The 27,298-nt window shown below is 42.5% G+C and overlaps 1 protein-coding gene across 1 annotated transcript in view; it reads right to left on the minus strand.

Moving 5' to 3' along the window:
- Positions 1–27,298, minus strand: part of LOC306920363 (CD81 protein-like) — a 41,838-nt gene that overhangs the window by 8,239 nt on the left and 6,301 nt on the right. Inside the window, exons 2-4 of the mRNA XM_079497101.1 lie at positions 19,143–19,257; positions 3,008–3,105; positions 732–806 (exon numbers count right to left, since the gene is read on the minus strand). Coding sequence (XP_079353227.1) covers positions 732–806; positions 3,008–3,105; positions 19,143–19,257 — 288 coding nt within the window. The remainder of the gene's footprint in view (positions 1–731; positions 807–3,007; positions 3,106–19,142; positions 19,258–27,298) is intronic.

Raw genomic sequence — 27,298 nt, forward strand, 5'->3', positions numbered from 1 at the left:
GAAATAATAAGCAATGCATTTGTTTTGGTTTAAATCAAATTACGGTAGGCTACAAGATAAATGTGTCACAGAGGGAGCTTTAACGCGAGAGTCAAGAATCCATGCATTGTTTTTACATTGCGTTGTCGGTCGGCGAGTCTCACTGTAAACTGTCTGCCTTGAGTGCCTTCACGACCAGATGAATCACCGTTTCAGCTTGACCTGTTAACCTTGTGTGATTAAACGTGTGTGCTTTGGAATACCGAGCAAGTTAAAGTCAAAAGCCTAGCGACTCCAAGGCTTCGAGTCCGGAGGCAACTGTGTGTGGGTGGCGGTGCACCAATTGTGTCGCTGTGGTCAGTGTGAAGTCTGTGCAGAGCGGTGCGAGGCAGCCGATTTATTCTTCATTGTAGGCCGGTGTCACATGGCAAATATAACTAATCTACAAGCTCACAAAGTGTTGCATCAACGACGCCTTGTGGACCTTTAACTCGGCTCTCGTTTACAGTTACACACGGCACCGTCGTATTAAGTAAAGCTTAGGGGAGACTTCTCCTGCCTTCTGTCTCTGACTGAGGGTTCTGTGATCTCGCGTTACGTGGCCCAGAGTCTCGCGAGAACTCGCACAGCATTTTTATTATTATTATATATATTCGAACCTTAATTTTGTATATTCAGTTATTCTTTATTTCCAATTAATATTCTTTAGAATATGGAATATTCGTTGGCAGCACCAGCGTGCGTGTCCTTACAGTATCTCTGTGCATGAATCCCCAGATTCCAGCGGCGACCTCACAGGCAAACAGGATGACCAGACAGGCAAAGAACTGCAGAGAGACAAAACATGTTGAGTTCGATACAGAAGCAACAGAGCATGTAAAGTCTACACGTTGTGGTTCTTAAACCGGTTCATTTTCAACCTACCACCTCCATTACTCTGAGAGAGTACAGATGGAACCTAATGGACCCATAAGTGTCCATTGGGTTCCATTTGTACACTCTCAAGAGTTACGGACTCATATGGGTCCATTTGGTTGCAAGTTACAGACCTGTAAGGGTACATTTTGTTCCATTTGTACACTCTCAGAGTCACAGACCTGTAAGGGTCCATTTGGTTCCATTTGTACACTCTCACAGACCCCCTCAAGGAACCCTGAGGGTCCCTTAACCTCACTTTGAGAACAGGGGTCCCTATGTCTGTCCGCTTGAGTACGGAAATACTGCACAGTGACCTAAGGTGTCACTGTTGAGTCACGTAACTCACGTACACACACAGACCCCAAGCGAATTGACACTGGGTGAAAAAATGGGTTGCAAAAACATTTGTGAAACTAGAAAGGTCGCAATTTTAAAAAAAAATGCAAAGTGTGGTTGCCGCAGTGGCTTACATATGCCCCTCCCACTGATATTTCCAGCCAATTACAATGTCGCGTCACCCCTGCGATCATGCATAAGTAATTCGGAGGGGTTTTATCCCCCAAAAATCATGTTTTTGCGACAAACGGTTACATTTCTCGCATTTGCGGCGCCCCCTATGGATGGAAATGGAATTGCTTTTGGAACTTGGTTGATTGAACCACCCGCGACATGCGATTAAAATGTGGGATGGATTGGACATTCCGTTCGTGATTTATGTCATTTTTTGTAAAATAGGCCCCTCCTACTATCTTCGGACGACGATTACGGCCGAACGATACGCAGTACCAAAATTCTGCAGTTGGTATTTTAATTGGATGGGTCCGGAGATCATGTGTGCCGTGAGATTTGGACAAAATCTGTAGGAGGAGGAGCCAAAAGTGTGTTTTGGAGAAAATTCAAATTTGCAGGATTTTTTTCCAGGTCGAAAATGGGCGTGGCCTATATGTGGAAATGCATCATGACCCAAGGAATCCATGGAAAAAGAAATTTAGATTTTACGACTTACGGTTCAAGAGTTATAGGGAAAAACGCAAAATCATGTTTCTGCAAGAAACGGTTAAATTTTTCGCATTTGCGGCGCCCCCTATGGATGAAAATGGAATCGCTTTTGGCTTTTGGTTGATTAAACCACCCGCGACATCTGGACATTCCGTTTCTTGATTTTAGGCATTTTTTGTAAAATAGGCCCCTCCCACTAACTTCTGACGACGATTAAGGCCGAACGATACGGACAAAAAAAAATCAAAAAATCTGAAAAAAATTGAAACGCAGTCCGATAGGTCCAGAGATCATGTGTACCGATTTCTGTGAGATTCGGACAAAATCTGTAGAATCAGAAAATAAAAGTGTGTTTTGAAGAAATTTCAAAATGGCGGAAAATCTATCCTAACACAAATGGGCGTGGCCTATATGGGGAGATGCGTCATGACCCAAGGAATCCAGGGCAACAATGATGATTGATTGTACAACCTATGGTTCAAGAGTTATAAGCCAAAACATAAAGTGGGCTTCCCCATTATAAGTCTATGGAGAACTAATTAATTAATCATCAATTAAACTATACAACGGATCTCTTAGCAAAATACAAGCACACGATTCCCGATGAAGCCGGTCGATTTGACATATGGCTTGAGTGTGTGCGGCAAAAACTGTGGGAGGAGTAGTGCGTCAAAGTATCCAAATGATCAATAACAATAGTCTGGTTGCCCTGTTAGGGCAACCACACTAACAAGATTTCACACACAAAAAAAAACAGGCTTGCAGATCTGGCTTTTTTGGGTTATTTTCAATGGCTTGTGTGTGGGTGACGGGGTCCAAATGGAAGCACGCACATCTCAGAAAACTCTACAGGTGCTGAACAAAAATAAATAATCATACAGAAATCAGAAAGAAGGGTTGTCCGAACACTCGTGTATCTGCTCCCAGGAAACTTGTATTAGATAAACAAAGTTTCAACCCTACAAACCCATATACATTGCAACGGGTTCATGTTTTTACAACTTGATACTTGTTTTTTGTATTGTCCCTGTTAAATAAACATACAAGTAAAATAAAATACACGGTGTGCGGACAACCCTTCTTAGTCATTGTGTGTGTGTGATGTACTCACCGTTCCCAGCAGACACTGAGACTCCTGAATAGCCCCGTAGCAACCCAGGAACCCCACAACCATCATCACAGCACCGACCGCTATGAGGATGTGCACACCTGGACACACAGACAGGCAGAGAGACAGATAGAGAGACAGACAGACAGACAGAGAGAGAGACAGAGTACATTAATGATTTTGTTATCCTCATAACATAATTGTCTATAGTCATATTTGGGCAATGATTGTGATATGTGCATAAGTCTGCTCTCCTAACACTGCTGCTGATTCGTAGTGTGGTTGTGATGAACATTAGTTCATAACTTCTGCAATGTGTAATATTGACTTCTTGATGACTATATGTAATTAATGTAATATTACCATGTGTTGTTCTTGCTTACTGTAAGAGAGTGTCTGCTAAATCCCTAAATTGTAATGGACTGACTACATTCCACACTGGGACCAAGTAGCTGCAGTGGCGCTGCACCGCCATCAGGAGGCAGCAGGTTGTTTACCAAAATGTACTGCATGCCCAAATCAACCATGTCATGTTACACACGCACCCACGCATGCACGCACAGCAGTGGTGCAAAGTACATTTTCTCAATTGCAGCTACTTAAGTACTTTTACTTCCATTTTCAGTATTATACACTCAAAGTGTGGTCTGGGGACCCACACAGGGTCCCCAGCTAAAATGAGTTAATGCAGCATAAAATAACTTTAACCTGTGTATCCATTGGCTCTTTGAAATAGAAAAAGCTGAGCCTGGCTTGTAGTTCTGCTATCTAACCGACAGTGAGTTTTAAATGGGTTTAATGGGGGGTCCTTGGCATGAAAAAGTTTGAGAACAACTGATATAGAAGAAATTATTTTGAAGGCATTTGTAGAATCCGTCTCAAGTCTTAGTGTGTTAAGATAAATTATAATCTTTTCAATTCGTGAACATTTTAGCAACACAAATCTTGTTTGGTGGCGGCCTGGCACTAAAAACTTTCACATGTGACGTGATTAATGGAGATTGGTTTGCAGGAAGAACAAAGAGAACATCTAGGAAGGAAGGACTTGTACACACACACACACACACACACACACACACACACACACACACACACACACACACACACACACACACACACACACACACACACACACACACACACACACACACACACACACACACACACACACACACACACACACACACACACACACACACACACACACACACACACACACACACACACACACACACACACACACACACACACAGGACTGAAGAACAAGGTGTTATTTATAGCAATAGTCTGGACTGTAGTGTGTGTGTGGGTTGACAAATTGGACCCATTAGGTCCTGATTTATACTTAGTTACGCAGCGGGTATCACGCGCCGGAAATAGGCAATCTACAAAGCTCACAACGTTTGAACGTTGTGAGCTGATGTGGCAATGAGATGATGTGGCAATTTCAACGCTGAGAGCGTGTAGATCGTCTATTTTCTGTGCGCGACACCGTCGTACAAGGACGTGTGAATGGGACCTGAGATCAGATTCTACAAATGTCTTCTAAATCCTGACAGTTTTCTGAAAAAGCTATGTTTCTATGTCAGTCGTTCTTCGATTTTTCAAAAAATAGCAGACCTACAAGCTCGTAGCGCGCCACTCGGTGCCGCGCTACGAGCTTGTAGATCTGCTATTTTTCAATAGCTAAAGCATAACATGATGCTAACACCAAAAGGGGTTCCCGCCCAGAATGGGGCTTAAAAGGCGGTGGGTCTGCTGGGGGGCCATGTCGGGGCTCTGGAGTCTGGAGCTACAAATATCATGCCTCGCCCAGTGTTTATTTTAGACAGCAAATTTTGATTTAGTTTTAGTCAGTCTTTTGAATACTTTTCAAATTAGGCAATTATGTGTCATATTTTAGTCATCTGGAATGTAGTGTTTAGTTGACTAAATACTATATATAAGATTTTGGTCGACTAAATCTACAGTTGATATATTCAACTAAAATGAATGGCGGCGTTTTGTTTTGTTGTCTTTGGGCGACGGTCTTTAAATCAGTCTGGTTGCGTTGCGTTGGTCTGGATTGGACAGGGCTTTAAAGTATAAAGTATAAAGTTATCAAAAAACGGACTCCAGTAAAAGTAAAAGTAAATTCTTAAGTTCAGTAATTGAGTAAATGTACTTAGTTACTTTACAAATGGTGCATTTGCACCACTGGTTCCTCCCTCACTCCGTTCCTCGCCCCTCCCTCTGACCACTCCCCTCTCTCTGTCTGTGTCTCTGTGCGTACGTGTGCGTGTGTGTGTGTGTGTGTGTGTGTGTGTGTGTGTGTGTGTGTGTGTGTGTCTCTTAGCAGTGAGACCCAGCCAGGGTATTCTGGGTAATGTCATCCCCCACACCTAATCAGATTTAGGACCACTAACTACCCCCCCCCCCCCCCACACACACACACACACACACACTCTGCCACGCCCCTGACCCTGTCTACCCCCCTCTCTCACACACACACACACACACAAACACACACACAGCCACACCCAGCTCACTACAAGGTTTAATTAATAAATCGATGTCTTGGCGAGCAGCCATGACAGGCCTCCATTTCCTTAATTGCGTCTGTTGCCCCCCTCCTCCGCCCCCCTCCCACACACACACACACACACACACATACGGCCTGAAACCACTTCGAAACTGGGGTCGTCCGATTGGCTGTTTGCCCTCAACATTACATCACTATTTTATATATATGCGCGCACGTTTTCTTTCCTCCCCGCCTCTCTCTCTCTCGCTCTTGTAAATGGTGGATTTATTTAGCGCTTTTATCCAAAGCGCTTTACATAGATTGTGCATTACATTCACATACGTTTACACCGATGGTGGAGGAAACCATGCAAGACACCAACCTGGTCATCATGAGCAGGTTCAGCGTCTTGCTCAAGGACACTTAAGACACTAACTCTGGGGGAGCACGGCCGGGATCGAACTGGGAGCCTTGTGGTTCTCTGCATGCATAACACATATTCACTACTTGTCAGACAGCACTGAGGGTCGAGCCAAAACGCGACACAGTCTACATTCTGCTTCAGAATCAGAAGCTAAAGCACAAACTAGCCTCGACAGGCTCTCATTGGACAGTGACCCATCCCTGGCTTCTGTTCTGATCAGTCTAATAGGTTCAGACAGTTTATTGAGCCTCCAGGCTCCTCCTCCTCTGCGCTCCATTGAAAGGAAAATCACATCACAATATGATTAGTTTACCACAATGTGATTGGTAGAATATGATTCTATTGGGAGGAGTGCTATTGTATTAGTACTGCATGGATGGTGTGTGTGTGTGTGTGTGTGTGTGTGTGTGTGTGTGTGTGTGTGTGTGTGTGTGTGTGTGTGTGTGTGTGTGTGTGTGTGTGTGTGTGTGTGTGTGTGTGTGTGTGTGTGTGTGTGGTTGTGTCCGACGTGAAAGTCCTTTCACAAAGTCTAAACCACAAGAAGCATCTCTGCTCTGCACGTACACTGTAAGAAATAATGGATGAAGGGAGCGGTCACCCATTGGTTTCTATACAGACTCGTTTTGAATCCACCATCTTGAAATATCCGGAAATGCATGTAGATTGCAGAGCACTGGTTCCCAAACAATGGGTCGGGACCCACTTGTGGGTCACGTCACAGACACATTTGTATGGGTCACATAAACAGCAAACATCTCTCACCTTTATTTTTTGTTTCTATCTATCTAAATTTAGTTTTTAATTATAATAATATTTTTTTTAAATCCCCAAATAGCACAATTTCTTCCTGTAATTTCAGTCATTTCAAACGACACAGGGTCACATACCTGATTTTTACTTTTGGAACAAAGTTCCACATGTGCTCTGCTGAAATGGCCGGCGGGACGCCATGGTACCGCGTGTCCAAATGAGTACTGGCCACGACGCCACCTCAAGTAAACTTTGTGATCCATTAAAATGTGAGTTCATCCAAGTATCTGTATACTTCACAAGCTCTAATGTTCAGTCACCGTTTCTCCAAAACCCTTTCCTTTTCCTGCTTCTGAATCCTGCAGGTGTTTCCTATATAGTCAGGTGCTTCCTGTGGGCGAGGACTGATTTCGCTACAAGTTTGAGTCAAATGGTCTGTTGTATCGCATCGTAAAGTAGAGCAAAATGCACTGTAGATCACTGCTCAAAGGCAACAACATGGTAGTCATAGCCAGTCCTATGAAATATGAAATGGAAGCTCATTTATAAAACACAAGCTATTGATTGATTGATTGAATACTTAATTAGTCGTTTGCAGAAAGAAGCACAGGAAAGTACAGTTCAATACAAGGTCTGCTATGAGGATTTGAACCCAAGAAAGCCTGGAATGGCTTTTCCATTGGGGTCCTTTGTACTCAATTCATCGAAACAACAACAGCTATGTTATGATGTCATCATCTCAAGCAACACAAAATAATTCATATTTCGTCATATCTTATTAGTGACCTGTTAAGACTGGTCGGATCACCATAACCATAAGAAAAATTACCAGTCTAAGTGTGGTTGTCAAGCTCCCAAGCCGTGAGGGCCGTGACCATTTGATGCAAACTCATGGCAAAACCAGTACTCGCTTCCTGTGCCATTATCAGGTGCATCCTGTGGTGTCATCAGGTGCTTCCTGCTGTATTCTACAAGTCGTACAGTTAGGCAGTTAAGGGAAACATTCTAACACCTTGGCATCCGTTGGACTTCTCACTACTCTGGCCTCGCCATTCATATAATGAAAGAAGTTGATGATTCACCTTGGCTTTGCTATGGCTTAGTTTCAATGTTTAGATATTTGATATTTTAACCTTGTTTAAAACACTTTCCTGCTTCTGGTGACCGACTATGGCTGGGTTTCCCAAAGGAAATATGCATAGTGAGTGGGCGTGTGGTTCTTCTCAACAACACCCCCTTTCATTGTGAACATATATATTCCGTGCATAGATGTGCCACGCAATGGTAGGCCTGAGGCTTGGTATGGTAGGCCTGAGGCCTATATTGGTAGGCCTGAGGACTATATTGGTAGGCCTGAGGCCTGGTATGGTAGGCCTGAGGCCTATATTGGTAGGCCTGAGGACTATATTGGTAGGCCTGAGGACTATATTGGTAGGCCTGAGGCCTATATTGGTAGGCCTGAGGACTATATTGGTAGGCCTGAGGCCTGGTATGGTAGGCCTGAGGCCTATATTGGTAGGCCTGAGGACTATATTGGTAGGCCTGAGGCCTACCATACCGGCCTGACCGGTCAATAAAATAATGCTGAATTAACTAGCTTGTATTGGTAACTTTGACTGCACAATAGCCTCCCATTTAACCTCATTGTATAGGCCTATATTTATTAACCCACAATCGAATGTCATTCCATTTAATTCACTTGCACAATGGGACAGTAGTGTTTTCATATAGGGCTACATTTACCAATTTAATTTAATTTCTTTGATGCTGAAGTAGGCCTAAACATGTTTAATTTCAAAGTTTTTATATTTAACCCATGTTGACCTGGGAACGATTCTATAAATGTCTTCTAAATCCTGACAGTTTTCTGAAAAATCTATGTTTCTATGTCAGTGGTTCTTTGATTTTTCAAAAATAGCAGACCTACAAGCTCGTAGCGCGCCACTCGGTGGCGCGCTATGAGCTTGTAGATCTGCTATTTTTCAATAGCTAAAGCATAACATAATGCTAACACCAAAAGGGGTTCCCGCCCAAAATGGGTTAAATGAGATGAAGAAAGTCACCACTCACATCACACATTTCTCTGCTAATGGTTTTACTACTGCCACATGCGCAATCAGGACAGGTATGGCTGTGCTCTAGTCTAGGTTGTCTATTTCTATGTTGTTGTGTTTGACAGTGTTTCCCAAAAAAAGGACATGGTGTCTGATTGGCTGCCATGCAGCCAATTAGGCCGCACAAAAGCTTCTGTGTGCGGCCTAGAGGGGTGTGTTCAAGCTACTGTACGTGCAACACAAAATTTCTTTGGGAAACCCAGCCATTGTCCTTCTAATGCATGAACGGGACCATCATTTAACTTTATTTTTTTAAGTAAAAAATACATTAAAAAAAATCTAAATAAGCAACTTAAACCACAGTCTGGAGGGAAACACAAAACGTTTATAAAAAAGAGTAATTTAATTTAAGATTTTGCTGCTGTGTCGCTAATAAATATTTTTGGTTACATTTTCTGTTACAGTTTGGCTCAGCACCAAATGATGGAGGATGTGCGTTATATTTGTTTTCTGAAAGTGAAATACCCCCAACGATGAAGGTGGTTTACCATGAAATGCAAAGTGGTTCTGGCTGCAGGTTTCTCACTTCCACTTTTCAGAAAATATGAGCAGAGGATCTGCTCAAAAAACTAAATGAAACTATAACAACTAGACTAAAATTGTAGGGAGGGATCCAGTGGAACTAAAAGACACGGCACGGTTTGGTCGCGCTCTGGTGTTGCTCTCTGAAAATAGCAGATCTACAAGCTCACAACACGTTGCAGGCTAATTTCAGCATGCAACCAAGTATGAATCAGTATGAATGTGTGTGTGTGTGTGTGTGTGTGTGTGTGTGTGTGTGTGTGTGTGTGTGTGTGTGTGTGTGTGTGTGTGTGTGTGTGTGTGTGTGTGTGTGTGTGTGTGTGTGTGTGTGTGTGTGTGTGTGTGTGTGTGTGTGTGTGTGTGTGTGTACCAGTGAAGTACTACACTATCACCACATTCTGTATAAAGTTACGGTTTGATGGAACCGTCTCACATTTCATTCGATAGACAGACGTAAGGTTTCCAAACAGAGGGATATTCTTGGATCTATGGTGTGTGTGTGTGTGTGTGTGTGTGTGTGTGTGTGTGTGTGTGTGTGTGTGTGTGTGTGTGTGTGTGTGTGTGTGTGTGTGTGTGTGTGTGTGTAAGGGAGGGTACAGACAGACAGAGCAATAGACAGACAGTAAACACATCCAGATGGAGTCAATGAAAAAGAAAATAACAAACAAAGAACAAACAAAATTAGAGGAAAACTGTTCACAGCAGAGAGAGAGAGAGATTGAGAGAGAGAAGGGGGAGGGGCCGTGAGGAATTCTTTCCTAACACTGACCAGAGAGAGCTAGAGAGAGAGAGGGGGGGGGGGGGGGGGTTATGCAAGGAAGCAGGATGTAATAGTTTGGGTTTTTCAGAGGAGAGAAAGTCTGTCTCTCTTCTGTGTGTGTGTGTGTGTGTGTGTGTGTGTGTGTGTGTGTGTGTGTGTGTGTGTGTGTGTGTGTGTGTGTGTGTGTGTGTGTGTGTGTGTGTGTGTGTGTAAGGGTGTTTCCAGTGAGCTGGCATCAACACAACATCACCACCCACCCAGCACTGATGAGACTCTCCACCACAGCTATGTCCGCATGACAGACGCACACACCAGGGGAAAACACGGATGGAAAGAAAGAAAGAAAAACATGGAATGTAAAACTTTTTCTCTCTCTCTTTTTTTTTCTTTTTACAAATGTCAAGCTCCCGTTTGATAACCCTGACAACGCTCCACACGTCCTAGACTCTTCTCCCTTCCCCAAAACACACTGGACAACGCTCCACACGTCCTAGACTCTTCTCCCTTCCCCAAAACACCCTGGACAACGCTCCACACGTCCTAGACTCTTCTCCCTTCCCCAAAACACCCTGGACAACGCTCCACACGTCCTAGACTCTTCTCCCTTCCCTAAAACACCCTGGAAAACGCTCCACACGTCCTAGACTCTTCTCCCTTCCCTAAAACACCCTTGACAACGCTCCACACGTCCTAGACTCTTCTCCCTTCCCCAAAACACCCTGGACAACGCTCCACACGTCCTAGACTCTTCTCCCTTCCCTAAAACACCCTTGACAACGCTCCACACGCCCTAGACTCTTCTCCCTTCCCCAAAACACAATTGACAACGCTCCACACGCCCTAGACTCTTCTCCCTCCCCCAAAACACCCTGCAAGCTTGCAGATCTGCTATTTTTGGTGAATGTTTCCACAAGATTAGGGATGCTGTGGAGTTCTAGTGGATAGCTGTCTTAATGGAAATTGACATTCTTTCAAGTTTTCCGCGTGATTTTAGGTGGAAAGAAAGTGATTTTTACATCCCGTAATATGATATAAATGTAAGGTGCCATAAAGTAACAAGGGATGCCGTGGATGAAACAAATATTTAAAGGGGTGCCCTGAGTCAAAAAAGTTTGAGGACCCCTGGTCTAGGCCTTCCAAAACGCCCTGCGGCTGGAGGTCGTTTTTTCATGGAGCCCATCACTGTTTTTAGGACAGTCTCTAGCCTCCCAATGGATGTCCTGCTTGTGTAGTGGAGTAAAAGTACAATATTTGGATCAGAGATGTATTGGAAATACTAGTATGAATACTTCAAAATTGTACTTAAGTACAGTACAGTAAAAATGTACTTAGTTACTTTCCACCACTGAAGACACCCCAAAAACGTCCCCGTCTACCAAAACTAACCGTAAAAAATACCAAAATGCGATGAGGACATTGTGTTTCTACAGGTAAACACCACCACTGCAGTGGCTGATAACTGCTGCTATAAAGGGAAATTATACAATGTAAAGAATGCATTTATTGTTTTGTTATGTAAACACGGTACAAAGTTGCATAGTATGCCTTTAAACTTGATCCCAGTGTGTACATGACAGGACGAAGGAGTGATCACGCTGCACTTTCCTCTAGTGTGGTTTTGAAATCCCATGGGAGACTTCCTGTGTTCAACTGGTTGGAAGTTTCCTCTATGACTCCGTCTTTCCCCTCTCTATTCCTTCCACTGTAACGTCACCTCTCTCTCTCTCTCTCTCTCTCTCTCTCTCTATCTCTCCCTCTCCCTCCCCAACTCTCTTCCTTCCACTGTAACGTCACCTCTCTCTCTCTCCCCATCTCTCCCTCTCCCTCTCTCCCCAACTCTCTTCCTTCCACTGTAATGTCTATCTATTTTTGTCTGGTTAAAACTTTCCTTTGGAAAGTCCTTCCCCACATGAGCAAGAATCCCCCCCCCCCCCCTCTCTCATTAGTGAGTCACAAGTCAGACAGATGAGTTGTAACCGAGTGACGTTCAGAGACAGTTGAACGTCAGTGAGGTTGTGACACATCTCTGTGTGTGAACTCCTAAAGGGCTTTTCAGACGGGGAGTGAGTGATGCAGGCGTTCTTGCCGGGATCAGCGACGCGTCTGCTCATGAGGAACACGTATCATGAAAAGGTAGCTCACCGCAATTCAGGTCTAGTCGCCCACAGGCGCAAGCGACAATTTCATCACTCAATTTCAAACACTCCGCCCGTCCAAAATAATCGCCAGCCTCTCATTGACAATGAATTACCAAGGTGTGTCAGACGCTTCCTGTCTGAAACGATCTTAAAGCACCAAGTGGTAACCAACCATTCAATCAGATAATCTGTCTTCACATCTGTCAAATATATGGTCATGTTTTGTCAAATGTCAATAAAAGCTAAAATAATTAATTGAACAGAATATCTGAATGTGAATATAAAGTGATATTAAATTGAATATATGATTGATAAGAAAGTCAACATTGTGTATTGAAGATTAGATAGACCCCATCTGTAATATAGATTTAATTCATGTCCCTGTGCGTAATTTAAAAAAGTAACCCAAAACATTTCAACGTTATAAAAATACAATACAATCCTAAATATTTTGGTATTTTTATAATGCTTTTCCTAATAATTTGTTTATTCATATTTAGGCTTTGCAAGGATGTATGCAGATAGATTGAGCCCGTCAAGAAATTGCAAAAGTTAAATGTAATAACATATTGTAGTGGTAGATCTGGTCTCACACATTGGAATAAGAAGTGCTCATGAGCTTGAAAAGCTTGGTGACCACTGTCCTAAAGTAACCCAGTCACAGACTGAAGCTCCGCCCTAATGTGTGACCCATAACCATGTGATCCATACTTCACACTGTTCTGATACTGTACAGCAGGCTTTTCGCTAGTACAGCACCCCCGTCCCCGTCCTGCCCCACAACACGGCAACTGCTGCTTTGCCATGTATATAAACAGAGTTGAGGTATGTCTCTGAACTGAATTACATCTTATTCAGTCCACATGCTTTAAACATAATCTCATCTTTGTCATCACTGTAATCTATATAGCAGTCCCTGCATTCAGGCACGTACAGAGGTAAATTAACTATAATAGCTGTAGGGCTAGGACGGAGAGAGAAAAAGGAGAGAAGTGTAGCTGTAGCAGGACTTTAAGGCCTCACTCAGACCTTTACTGCATTGCTGTATGCTTGTTGGATGAATGTTGTGTAGTGTCATCGCCGCCCCAATGCATTTCCAATGGGAGTCACATGGTTTGACACAACATTTGTGTTGTATGAGGAGGAGGGGCGCAGTCGAAACACAGCCGAAAGCCATACAACAGCTTGTAGTCCAAAATGTGGACTACAAACCATGTGACTCCCATTGGAAATGCATTGGGGCGGCCATGACACTACACACCATTCATCCAACAAGCATACAGCAATGCAGTAAAGGTCTGAGTGAGGCCTAACTTGCAAGGGAGTATTTTTAGTCCAAAATATCAGTAGGCCTACTTCTGACAGCACTGGTCTGGTGGGTGGTCGTTTTAATATATCACCCCCACCCACGTCTGTCTGTCCGTCTCTCTCTCTTTCTGCCTGGCAAAAAGCCACAGACCTTGACAGAGTGTCACAATTTTCAAAGCATTTTTATCATTTGGAAATTAAGGAAATAAGACATTCTGCATAATGAGTACCTTCTACTTTTGGTACTTTTGAGTACATTTTTTGTACTATTGTACATTTTGAATTCTGGACTTTTACTTGTAACAGAGCATCTCTACATTGTGGTATTGATACTTTTACTTAGGTAAAAAGAGTACTTTTTCCATCACTGGTATGTGGTTTCTGAATATGTCTCTGCGTCACATTACGTGCCTCTGCAGCACCGTCTCATTAGACCAACTAAACATTTATTCAACTCAACACAGAGTCTAAACAACCGGCTGCGATCATCTGCAGATAGTTATCTTAACCCATTCTGGGTGGGAACCCTTTTTGGTGTTAGCATTATGTTATGCTTTAGCTATTGAAAAATAGCAGATCTACAAGCTCATAGTGCGCCACCGAGTGGCGCACTACGAGCTTGTAGGTCTGCTATTTTTGAAAAATCAAAGAACGACTGACATAGAAACATAGCTTTTTCAGAAAACTGTCAGGATGTAGAAGACATTTTTAGAATCTGATCTCAGGTCAAAATGGGTAAAGAGAAAGATACACTCACTGCACCACATGTCAAATGGTTAGTGTTGCATTAACTCCAAAGATTCTGTACAACTGGAACCAAATGGACCCGAGTGTTCAGGTTCACGTCAAAGACGCCCAAATTAATGTCTATTTGGCTACAGACGCCCATCTAAAAATGTGTTACAGAAACCCCAGACGATAAGATTTGTGTAAAAAAAAAAGTAAAAACAAATAAATAAATAGTGTTGCAGATTAAACCTTTTCATAAATTTCATAGACGTGTCTGACAGCGCTGTCATCAGTGCTGCATTCATGTTACATGTGTATTTTCAGACATTTAACCATTCAAGTCAATATTTAGTAAACCTGACCGTTGGCTCTGGACTTTTTCTCAAACTCAGGCTCTACAACAAACCTCTTTGCCAAAGGTAGCCAATCTACAAACTCACAATGATCTGCTATTTTTGGCTAAAGTTCTCCTCAGAATAGGGATGCTAAGGTTCAAGTGCTTAATAAAAAAATAAAAATAAATAAAACATATCGTCTCACACAAAGAGTAGCAACTCTGAGGACCTCCTGTTGAAGACCCCTGGTTTAGGACATGGGGCTAATGTTCCAGCATGCTTTCTGCATCGCCCCGGGCAACCAAACCATCTAGCAGACGTCTGCTAGGAGGAGAAGAGACACACCCACTGCTACTCAACAAGAGAGGCGCCGCACACGGGTGAAAGGTCAGGAGGGGATTGTTCGTGGTTATCAATCTTCTCAAAATAATCATATTATTTGAACTGGGGACGCCTCCAAATGATCATATCTGAACTGGGGACCCCTCCAAATGATCAATCTGAACTGGGGACCCAGTTAGAACTTGGGACCCCTCCACCCTGACAGGAATTGGAGGAGCTGAGGCAATACATTTAGTGTGAGTCGGTTCCACAGACAAATATTGTGAGAATAGCAGCTCTACAAGCTCACAACACCTCACAATACGATCGGCTGTTTTCAATTATTTTGCCTCTTTCGTAGGTGATATTTGACAATTTGGCCAATGTTTGACCGTTTGTTGATTACTTTTGACGCAGTAATGGTCTCATCATATATATTTTTTATTTCCATTTTAAAGATTTTAAAAATGTCCTAAAAGTCATATCCTCAAATTAAATGATAAGTAACTTTAGAAAATGTTATGTGCAGATACTCTGTATACACTGATATTGCATGTTGGTTTGTTTACTGAACCGACATTTAAACCCATCCCCCCGAAACATTTTCTTTTTTTAACGCGGTTGATTTTTCACCGTGTCAACCTGTGTAAAGTAATGTGAAATATTTTCAACACTCTCTAGTGCACATCCCCCACTACTCTGGAATATTTCTGAAGCAGACACTCTCTAGTCTAGGTTATAAAAGTATCTCAGTGTTACATCAACTCTGTGGGAGTGCCGTACATTAAGCAATGTGATTGATTCATAATGAATGTGTGCTGCTGCTGGTTACCACCTCGTTAAAACCCTCCTCGTTAAGCATCTACATAATGTCACCATGTCCTGTAAGGTTTGCTACTTCCTGCAGGTACTTCCTGTATTGGTCAATAGGGAGAGTTGTGCATTGTACGCTTGTACGTGCACGCTGTATACGTGCACATTCCAGTAGTGCTGAGCACTTTCCTGACCCCACCTCGGTTCTCAAAATATTTTATCCATTCATGAGTTGACCTGACAGAACTTCTGTTGTGAAACAATTCAATCCCAGAATTGACCCAACTGCTTTTACTGTAACTATTAACTGTACACACACACTTACAGTTAGGCTTGGGCGATATAGATTTTTTGATATCGATATTGATAACGTGAATAATACCGCGATAATCGGTATTATCGGTTTTATTAATAAAACATTAATATATCACACTGACGGGCTGATTTCCCCTCTCCTCTCCTCTCCTCTCCTCTCCTCTCCTCTCCTCTCCTCTCAAAATATCCCCTCCCCTCCACTCCCCTCCCCTCCCCTCTCCTCTCCTCTCCAGTCAAAATTTCCCCTCCCCTCTCCTCTCCTCTCCTCTCATATTTACATGACGGTAAAATTACGATATTAGTATTATGACGGTATTCGGTATTATTGAGTTGTGTTTTATATACTCCGCGATATTACCGGTATTCGGTATTATTTATATACTCTGCGATCTCTGCGATATTACCGGTATTGATTTAAAATATCGCGGTAAACGGTAATATCGGTATATTGCCCAAGCCTACTTACAGTGAGTACTTAGTAACACACATACACCACCTGTCACCATTTTTAACTACTCAGCTGTCTCTCTCTCACACACACACACACACACACACACACACACACACACACACACACACACACACACACACACACACACACACACACACACACACACACACACACACACACACACACACACACACACACACACACGGGGGGGGGGGGGGGGGGGGGGGGGGGGGGGGGGGGGGGGGAGACATCATCTAGGTTTAGAAGGCAGGTCAAAGGTCGAGGTGTGCTGAAGTCATTAGAAATTTAATCAGGTCAAAAGTCACCACATTGTTTTACTTCCTGCTCTGCTGCTGAACCTGGAAGGAACCCCCACCAAGGACACCTGGGGGTCCCTGCATGGATATTTGGTTTTTGACAATAATTTGATGACAAGCGGAGTCTTCAACAGGAGAGTCTCCATTGAGTAGACTCCGCCGGTTAATTTTTGGTGAACCACTAGTGAAAATAGCAGATGCACAAGCTCGTAGGTCTGTAATAAGCTTGTATTGCACGCCATTTGCACTCGTTTGGGTCCTGGGCAAATGTCTAATTTCTCCTTTGGGTCTCGTGCTAAAAAGTGAAGTGAGAACAACTGCTCTAGTGCAGGGCATGGGGTCATCGCCATGCTGGCTTGTGGTGGACATTTTTGTCGAAATTATATTTTTGCCACAGACATACAAAATGAGTGGACAGTAATATTAGAAATGACCTCTACAGGTCTTGTAACTCAGAGTTGGATGGGTCCTTAAACCATTTAGACCTGAGGACGATTCTACAAGTGTCTTCTAAATCTTGACAGTTTTCTGAAAAACCCATGTTTCTATGTCAGTCGTTCTCAAACATTTTCATGTCAAGGACCCCAAAAATATATTCTAATTGCCCGCCGAGCCCCATCTGAAAATATGTTGTTCCAGGGACCCCCCAGAAGAAGCAAAGATTTGAGTTAAAAACGTTCGCTCTGAAAGAATATATTCAAACATTTGTGCCACATTTTCACGATTTAAAAAGAATAGCAGACCTACAACTTTAGCTGTTGAAAAATAGCAGATCTACAAGCTCATACCGCAGCACTCAACAGCTAAAGTATAACATAATGCTTAAAACACCAAAAGGGGTTCCCGGCTCCGCCCAAAATGGGTTAAAAATAAAAGGTTTGAGAACAACTGTCCCTCCTAGTGGACTCCTAATTTGCCATCGTGTCATAGTAAATCAGTGTCATATTCTTAGGAGAACCTGGACACTGCCATGCATTAATTGGGTCTTATGATCAAAATAAGTATGTAAAAAAAGAAAAACAAAAAAACAAAAAAATTCCATGGACACGGCCAAGTCTTGCCACGGACACACTAGTCCGTGTTCATTGTTGACCCCTGCTCTAGTGACATGTGACACTAGGTCACTCTGCAGAGAGCCTGACATAAAGACAACACATGTCTCGCCTTCAGACCAAAAGCGTTTCCATCACTTTAAATGCTTTATTAGTTCTTGGCATTTACCTTCTAATTGTATGTTTGGGTGAATGAATGTAACCTGCCTCGGGCAGCCTTTACACACTACAGCAGTTTTTTCCATTACTAACGGACTAGAATAGAACTGAAGATCCAGATCCAGACTAGGTTAGTTGAGGAATTCCAGAAAAGGCTGGTCAAAGGTCAAAGGTCGAGGTGTGCTGAAGTCATTAGAACTCTAATCAGGTCTTTAATCAGAAAGGCTGGACGCCCCCCCCCCCCCCATGAAGCCTTGAAATTCATGGAGATTTTTGTGTTGCATTCCTGAGCCATCGACTCACTGGCCTTGGAACGTCTCGGGATCCCCCAGGAGGAAGTCACTAAAGTTGCTCTGGAGAGGGAGGGAAGTCTGGAGCTCTCTGGTGGAGCTGTTGCCCCCGCGACCCGACTACGGATAAGCGGTTGAAGATGGATGGATGGATGGATTCCTGAGCCAATAATTTGATGAGCGGTTCATCGGTCAATAGGAGACTCAGTAGGAGACTCAATTGAATTGAGTCTCCTACCAGACTCTGTCGGTCATAAAATGATTGACTCAGGAATGCGACAAACAAAATAAATCTCCATGAATTCAAGGCTTCATGGGCTGTGTAAGTGATAGAAAATAAGTCATACTGAACATTTGCGTGACAGTATTATAATACACTATATATTCATATTGACAGCCAGTCAAACTCCAGTAATATTATCATTTCAGACTGATGTAGAAGTACTCTCTAGTCTAAACACATGTTTCACAATGTCAATATCCTGCCAATAATGTGCTCTGAAAAACCAGCAATGAATTATTCATTTCATATTCATCACAATCAATATGTAAGTCAAAGTGATAAAAGTTCCCCTTGCTCTGTTTATCCATAATTGAAGCAGATCAATTATTATATAATAATTATTATTACTGCTTAATAGATTATTTATGGACATGCTGCCATCTACATTATGGGATGATGCACATGAGGTATAGATTATATAATGCTGAATATGCCATCAATAAAGTCCGTCCGTCCATCCGTCCGTCAGGGGCCGATAGAGTAAACTAAAGAGAATTATTACTCACTGATAAGGACTCAGGGTAGAGTAAAGTAATAAGAGTATTGTTACTCACTGATCAGAAAGGTACTCGGGGCCTTGTTTCCATCAAAGTCCAGGTCCAGGAGGTTGGTGGTCTGGGGATCATGACGGAGCCACAGGGCCACGCCCAGAATCACACCCCCGGCAAGCTGCACACAAGCACGCAAAGACAGAAAGTTAGTTTATATTCAGCCATATAATGCAGATTCATAGGAGCCCCACTCCTGAAGCTGTAACACCATAAATGGGTTTATTTTATTTTTAAATACACAAATAATTGGAACATTATGAACAGAAATTACATTTCTGTTTTTACTTCTAGGCTTCGTAATCAAAACGTGCACAGGGCAGATACGACAAATAAATAATATACCAAGAAATTACATTTTTATGTATGAAAGTTTTTCAACATGGAAACGATTATGAGAAAATAATTGTGATTATCTCAAATAATTGCGATTAGACGATTATGGAATTATTGTGACAGTCCTATTTATGGTTCAGTGACGTGTTGCTCTCCTCCCGTACGAGCATTTCATCTGTAATGCACAACATGAGCACATTTAGAAATCAAACATTTAAAATAGCAGCTGTAGATGAGAAATGAATCAATATTGGAGTTACTGCGTGACCTATTTATGCATAAAGATTATAGAACATGAATAAATGTGCTGCCACAACCAGTCTGTACAGCAGAAACCCCTGTTTTAGACATTAGAAATATATAAAAAGCAAGGTTTTTGCACACCTACAGGGTACAGACGACAGGTGCGTAGGAGAGGGTAAAGTGCCCGACAATGAAAAAGAACAAACACCCGCACACCGTCTTCAAATGCAGTGAGAAAACTTTAATAGGGAAACATAGCAACGTTTCGGCCTATGCAGCCTTCATCAGGCTATCTTTATGAGAGCTATCTAAAGATGAAGGCCGAAACGTTGCTATGTTTCCCTATTCAAGTTTTTTCACTGCATTTGAAGACAGTGTGCGGGTGTTTGTTCTTAGACATTAGAAATATGGCATGTCGTGGACGTGGTGGCCTTGTCTCTGAGATGTATTTGGGTAGAAGTAAAAGTACAGAAAATTGGAAATACAGTAAAACATACCTCAAAATATTTGACTTAAGTACAGTACTTGAGTAAATGTGCTTTGACTTTACACCACATGGCTGCTAGTTCAAATCGCCGACACAAAAAGTGCGACCCGTTTTACCGTCTTCACAAAATAGTCTTTTCTTCAACCACCAGTGGAAAAAGAAAAAAAGCCTCGGTCCTCTTAAAGACCATAAGGGTTTTAAGAACTCCCCCCTCCCCTTCCCCCCTCTGAGTGAGAGGTCCATTCCACAGCTCCGCAGAGCCGGTTGCCTAGCAACCACATCAACACAGAGAGGCTGCATGCCAAAGGGTGAGGCCCAGAAAGTCTAGAAATACACACACACATACACACACACACGCACACACAGTGAGAGGCTAGCCCTCTCTGACTGTGTGTGTGTGTGTGTGTGTGTGTGTGTGTGTGGGTGTGTGTGTGTGTGTGTGTGTGTTGGAGCGCTCAGCTCTAAACTGTGTTTCAGGAGGAACTACAGTACTTTGGGCTATTTTATGTCTTCTTCCGTTGTGATCTCTTCCTGAACTCCTTGACGTTGTTGTTTTCTCCCGACTACTGGGTGGACTCTCAACCTACACAAACAGTACAACCTCCTTTCGTTAAGATACAAGTGAACATAGTTTAACTAAGTGAGTGATCTGTAGAACACCAGAATTAAGGAGATCAACTGACCCCTTACCCCCAAAATTCGGCTCAAAAACGGGGAACAATGCATTCTACTATGCTGCCACTACCATACATCACATTCCGTGCTCAACCAATCAAATCATCACAAATTAAATGTAATTCCGGCCAATCACAATTTGCATCGTCATCTTCATATTTCGGTACTCACTTTTGGCTTCAATCTTTGTGTTTACACAAACACAGCATAGGAGGGGCTAGTGCCCCTCAAAATTAATACAAATATGAAATCAATCAATCAATAACTTCGTAATCAAAACGTGCACAGGGCAGATACGACAAATAAATAATATACCAAGAAATTACATTTTTATGTATGAAAGTTTTTCAACATGGAAACGATTATGAGAAAATAATTGTGATTATCTCAAATAATTGCGATTAGACGATTATGGAATTATTGTGACAGTCCTATTTATGGTTCAGTGACGTGTTGCTCTCCTCCCGTACGAGCATTTCATCTGTAATGCACAACATGAGCACATTTAGAAATCAAACATTTAAAATAGCAGCTGTAGATGAGAAATGAATCAATATTGGAGTTACTGCGTGACCTATTTATGCATAAAGATTATAGAACATGAATAAATGTGCTGCCACAACCAGTCTGTACAGCAGAAACCCCTGTTTTAGACATTAGAAATATATAAAAAGCAAGGTTTTTGCACACCTACAGGGTACAGACGACAGGTGCGTAGGAGAGGGTAAAGTGCCCGACAATGAAAAAGAACAAACACCCGCACACCGTCTTCAAATGCAGTGAGAAAACTTTAATAGGGAAACATAGCAACGTTTCGGCCTATGCAGCCTTCATCAGGCTATCTTTATGAGAGCTATCTAAAGATGAAGGCCGAAACGTTGCTATGTTTCCCTATTCAAGTTTTTTCACTGCATTTGAAGACAGTGTGCGGGTGTTTGTTCTTAGACATTAGAAATATGGCATGTCGTGGACGTGGTGGCCTTGTCTCTGAGATGTATTTGGGTAGAAGTAAAAGTACAGAAAATTGGAAATACAGTAAAACATACCTCAAAATATTTGACTTAAGTACAGTACTTGAGTAAATGTGCTTTGACTTTACACCACATGGCTGCTAGTTCAAATCGCCGACACAAAAAGTGCGACCCGTTTTACCGTCTTCACAAAATAGTCTTTTCTTCAACCACCAGTGGAAAAAGAAAAAAAGCCTCGGTCCTCTTAAAGACCATAAGGGTTTTAAGAACTCCCCCCTCCCCTTCCCCCCTCTGAGTGAGAGGTCCATTCCACAGCTCCGCAGAGCCGGTTGCCTAGCAACCACATCAACACAGAGAGGCTGCATGCCAAAGGGTGAGGCCCAGAAAGTCTAGAAATACACACACACATACACACACACACGCACACACAGTGAGAGGCTAGCCCTCTCTGACTGTGTGTGTGTGTGTGTGTGTGTGTGTGTGTGTGTGGGTGTGTGTGTGTGTGTGTGTGTGTTGGAGCGCTCAGCTCTAAACTGTGTTTCAGGAGGAACTACAGTACTTTGGGCTATTTTATGTCTTCTTCCGTTGTGATCTCTTCCTGAACTCCTTGACGTTGTTGTTTTCTCCCGACTACTGGGTGGACTCTCAACCTACACAAACAGTACAACCTCCTTTCGTTAAGATACAAGTGAACATAGTTTAACTAAGTGAGTGATCTGTAGAACACCAGAATTAAGGAGATCAACTGACCCCTTACCCCCAAAATTCGGCTCAAAAACGGGGAACAATGCATTCTACTATGCTGCCACTACCATACATCACATTCCGTGCTCAACCAATCAAATCATCACAAATTAAATGTAATTCCGGCCAATCACAATTTGCATCGTCATCTTCATATTTCGGTACTCACTTTTGGCTTCAATCTTTGTGTTTACACAAACACAGCATAGGAGGGGCTAGTGCCCCTCAAAATTAATACAAATATGAAATCAATCAATCAATAACTCCTGTATGTTTTTAAGTATAAAGGTGACTTGACTTAGAAGTAGCTAATTTTTTCACTTTTTGAAATATTGAAAAAAAGAAATTGTGGAAGCACAGAGAAAACCTTTGTGTTGATCAACGATCGGGGGATCGATCGTACTGGAGATAAATATCCTGTGACTACTTTAAAGGTAAGCCGAATAACGTGATGATGAACATGATGCTGATTCATACATCAATATGAGGGGGGGGGCAGCCACTAGAACAAAAAAAGCATAATCATTTCCTAATCATGTGGAATTGTTGTGAAAGCAACAAGCTTCTGTTTGCATCACAAACAGGAAGTAAAAAGTGCCAGATTTGAGCACAGGCTGTGGTGTGGGGGACTGCCTGTGATGTGGCCTGTGGTCAGTGAGATGAACTATGTATACAAAGATAAGAGTCAGTGAGATGAACTATGTATACAAAGATAAGAGTCAGGATACAAATGCTGCAACAACACAGTCATCATGATGCAGGGTGTTGGTGCAATGCCGAGTGCCTCGCGGTGTCTTTATGTCCTTCTACCACATCCTAATGGTACATCGCATTAGATTCATGCGTTATATTGCATTATCCACTTCACTTCGCTGTCCATCCACTAGGAAGACAGCGGATGTATTTAAACTCCATTAGGACGGGAGTGGTGGAAGCTTACTCTCCGCTATTAGCTCTGAGCAGTGGTGGAAAGTATATGTATTACTCAAATACTGTAAGTAGTAGGTCGGGAGTGGCTTATTGTCGGTATCAGCCGGTAACAGTAACACGCGGGAGTCTGTCCCCGTTACAATGCACTAGACCCCTAGGAGATGGATGCTGAGGTGGAGCGCCACACCTACCATCAGCTCCAAGTACTTACCGCACGACTTGCCGCACACAAGCCGTGCTACTCATACACTGACTTGGCGGTGCCCATTGTATGACAAAACATGACACAAGATGGATAAATAAGCAGATACGATGTGTGATTTGAAAGGGGCACATCATTAGACTGGACAGGAGGAACGGGACACAGATACAGCCAGGCCACCGCTCTGCAGACACCCAAATGAACAACATTAATCACCTCGATCTGAGGGAGGGCTTACTGGTGTGTGTGTGTCACACACACACACACATTCCTGCACAAGGGTGCGTTACTCCCACACAATCTTTCATTCCTTCTCCTTCCCATTGGAGGAAAGTAACTCAATACATTTACTCACAGTTTTACCGTATTTCATTTCACACACACACACCCCCCCTCCTTGCAACTGCAATTGGGCTTAATGGTTGCGAGTAGTTGGATGTTGCAAGGAGTTGTGAGTAGTTGCAATGGTGCGGTTTGGCCTTTATACTACACAATCTTCCATGCCTACTCATACTTCCCTCCTTCCCCCCTCCCTGGGTTCAGCATGCCCAGCATTTTACAGCCTTCAGTGCACTGGGTCACAGCAGAAATAGGCCACAGGAAGCACGCACAGACACACACACACACACGTGCACACACACACACACACACACACACACACACACATCTAGAGTGGTTGATATGACAGGGCCAGGCCATGGGGGAAGGGGTAGGGGTTTTCAGTGGTTCACAATGCATACCACACCGTGGTCGGTTAAGACCAGGTAGTCGTTTATCTTAGTACTATCAGTGGTAGAACATTTTCCGCACACACATATACAGTATGCTGCTAGTATGTTAAAGGCTTATGGATGTACAAACTGACACTGTTTAAATTGTTTATTAATATGTATTGCCTTGGATGTGATTTGATGATGTGCAGTTCTTGCTTTCCCTTCGCCAATTAATAGTATTTATTTATATTCTATTCTATGAAGAAAAGCAGCAATAACACCATTAAAACCAGGAAAGTATCGGTGTCATTTTAGATTTTAGCATTGGCTTTTCAGAAATAGCAGATGTACAAGCTTGTGACACGAGACTTTGTGCCACGCTGCGAGTTTGTACATCTGCTATTTTTGGACATTTCTTAGAACTAATGATTTAGGCTGAGTTTCATTTATTTTGTCTATACAGTGGAAGTGCACCCAAAATAAAGTAATTTTATCCCCTTATTACAGAATACTGTGTGTGTGTGTGTGTGTGTGTGTGTGTGTGTGTGTGTGTGTGTGTGTGTGTGTGTGTGTGTGTGTGTGTGTGTGTGTGTGTGTGTGGTTACAGTGGAATGACGCCCACACAGTAATCCTCCATCTGTACAGCCACGACAAGAAATGAAACTGAACCAAATTCACAGTAAACTGAAACCTATAGTAAAACGACACACAAAAATATACAAACAGTTACAAAACAGTACATATATATAGGTTTGGGATCCAGGAACCGGATCGAACATTGAGGAGCATTGTAGATCTGCTATTTTCCCTAGTCTGGGTCCTGGGGGCAATCTGTATGACCACAGTGTGGTCATACAGATACAACAACAAAAAAACAAAAAAAAACACTTAGGACAACATAAAGATAAAAACAATGACATAGCGGAAAAAAAATATATACAATAAAAGAAAAAAAAAGACAGCAGAACCTAGCATAGCATAACATACCCATCAATATACAAATACAAAGGAAACAAAAACACTGCAGGAATTATGCATGGGCCGAGAGCCGAAACCCTTATTTAAAGCTGCTATAAGCAATAATGTCAAAATATGAATGACCTTTTTATTTTAATTTTTTTTTGTATTCAGACAGCCAAAAAAAACGCTCCCAAAAAAATGTAGTCTCTGTGACACATCTAGGGGCCGTAATCTGCATTCAAAGATGTTCCTAGAAGCTTTGTCATTGGTCGAAAAAAAACCCGGTCGCAGTGACTAACCAATCAGGAAGCAGACTGGCAAATCGACCAATGACAAAGCTTCTAGGAAAATCTTTGAATGCAGTTTGTGGCCCCTAGATGTGTCACAGAGACGGAGACAAAACATTTTTTGGGAGCATTCTACCCATTGCTGGCTGTCTGAATACCAAAAAAAAGGTCATTACAATTTTGACATATTATTGCTTATAGCAGCTTTAAATTAATTGTCTTTTTCTAATACATTGTTTAGGTTTTTGCAGGCCAAATGCCTTGCCTGCCCTAAGGGAAACCAAAAAACACACTGAAAAGAGGGAAAAAAATAAAAAATAAAAGGTGCTATGGGGGCAAACGTCTAATTTCCCTTTTGGGTCTTGAGGTAAAAAGTTTGGGAACTATACTGATCTCTACTTATAACGAGCCTGGGACGCATGCCATTTTTAACCAAGTACAGACCAACTCATGTGAAGTTGACAGTTTGACTGCAGATCACGACATTCACAACTTAATTGATAAGAGATCTTTCCATGCTGATCACGACATTCCCGTCTTTTGTTTTCATAGTTTAATTCGCTGTCACACAGGGTTCTCAGGGCTACTGGGAAATAGAGGAGCAATGCAAAGTCAACGAGGGGCAATGGCTGAGCCTGTGTATCACAGTTCCCAGTACACTATTACAAACGATTGCAAATTGGAATAAATTCAGGTGGATTTTTATGAAACTGACCTACATTAGCGCCTGGGTGATTCTTCAAAGGGTTAGTGAAATACTCAGCAGTGAAGGCTAGTTGACGATTGAAATTCTACGCAGTGTATGTGTTAACTAAATGTGTCCATATTTAATGTCAATCTAAACCAAACTAAGCAAATGTTGTTCTAGATTGTTCTTTTATGAGTAGCTATAATTTAATATATTTTTTCAAATGATATTCTTTATTATGATATTATAGTGTGCTAGCCTGCATGTGTGTGTATGATTGTGTGTGCATTTCTGTGCATGTGGGCCTGAGTGTGTGAGTCAGTTGTCTGTGCGACCAGATGAGATGGTTACCATGGTGATTTGGGAGGAGTAGGACAGTTGCTATGGTAACAATAACCACGACTTGAGATAAGTGCCGACTCTTCCTGGAAGGCAGGACAGCGTGCCAGGCAGGAAGTGACCACTAGTTTTCACCACAGCTGAGGCTGGAAGTGACATCACACGTTTTCACCACAGCTGAGTTGGAGAGGAAGCTACAAGTTGCATTTTAGCCCCAAATTACTCTACAAGTATATCCCACTACAAGTACACGCACACCCGGTACCCCTGAATGACATTGTTACTTTATAGCACCTTACATTCATGTCATATTACAGTTCATAAATATGTAAGTCGTTGCCCATAAGATACAGTCGCTATGTCCAGGACAACTGGAAAGAATATCCATTTCCATTATAGGACAGATTGAAAAATAACGTTATATACATTTAATCACTTCAATCCCGGCATCCGTATGGGGTGCACACGCTTATACAACACAGCAACAGTCCGACATGCGCAAATCACCCGCTGCTCCCGACATGCGTTGCATCCCGCGTGCGGTCGGACTGTTAGTATGTCGGAACCTATGCCTGTACCCATCCCTA

This window comes from Electrona antarctica (genome assembly GCF_951216825.1).
Source record: "Electrona antarctica genome assembly, chromosome: 3".
In the NCBI taxonomy this organism is placed as follows: Eukaryota; Metazoa; Chordata; class Actinopteri; order Myctophiformes; family Myctophidae; genus Electrona; species Electrona antarctica.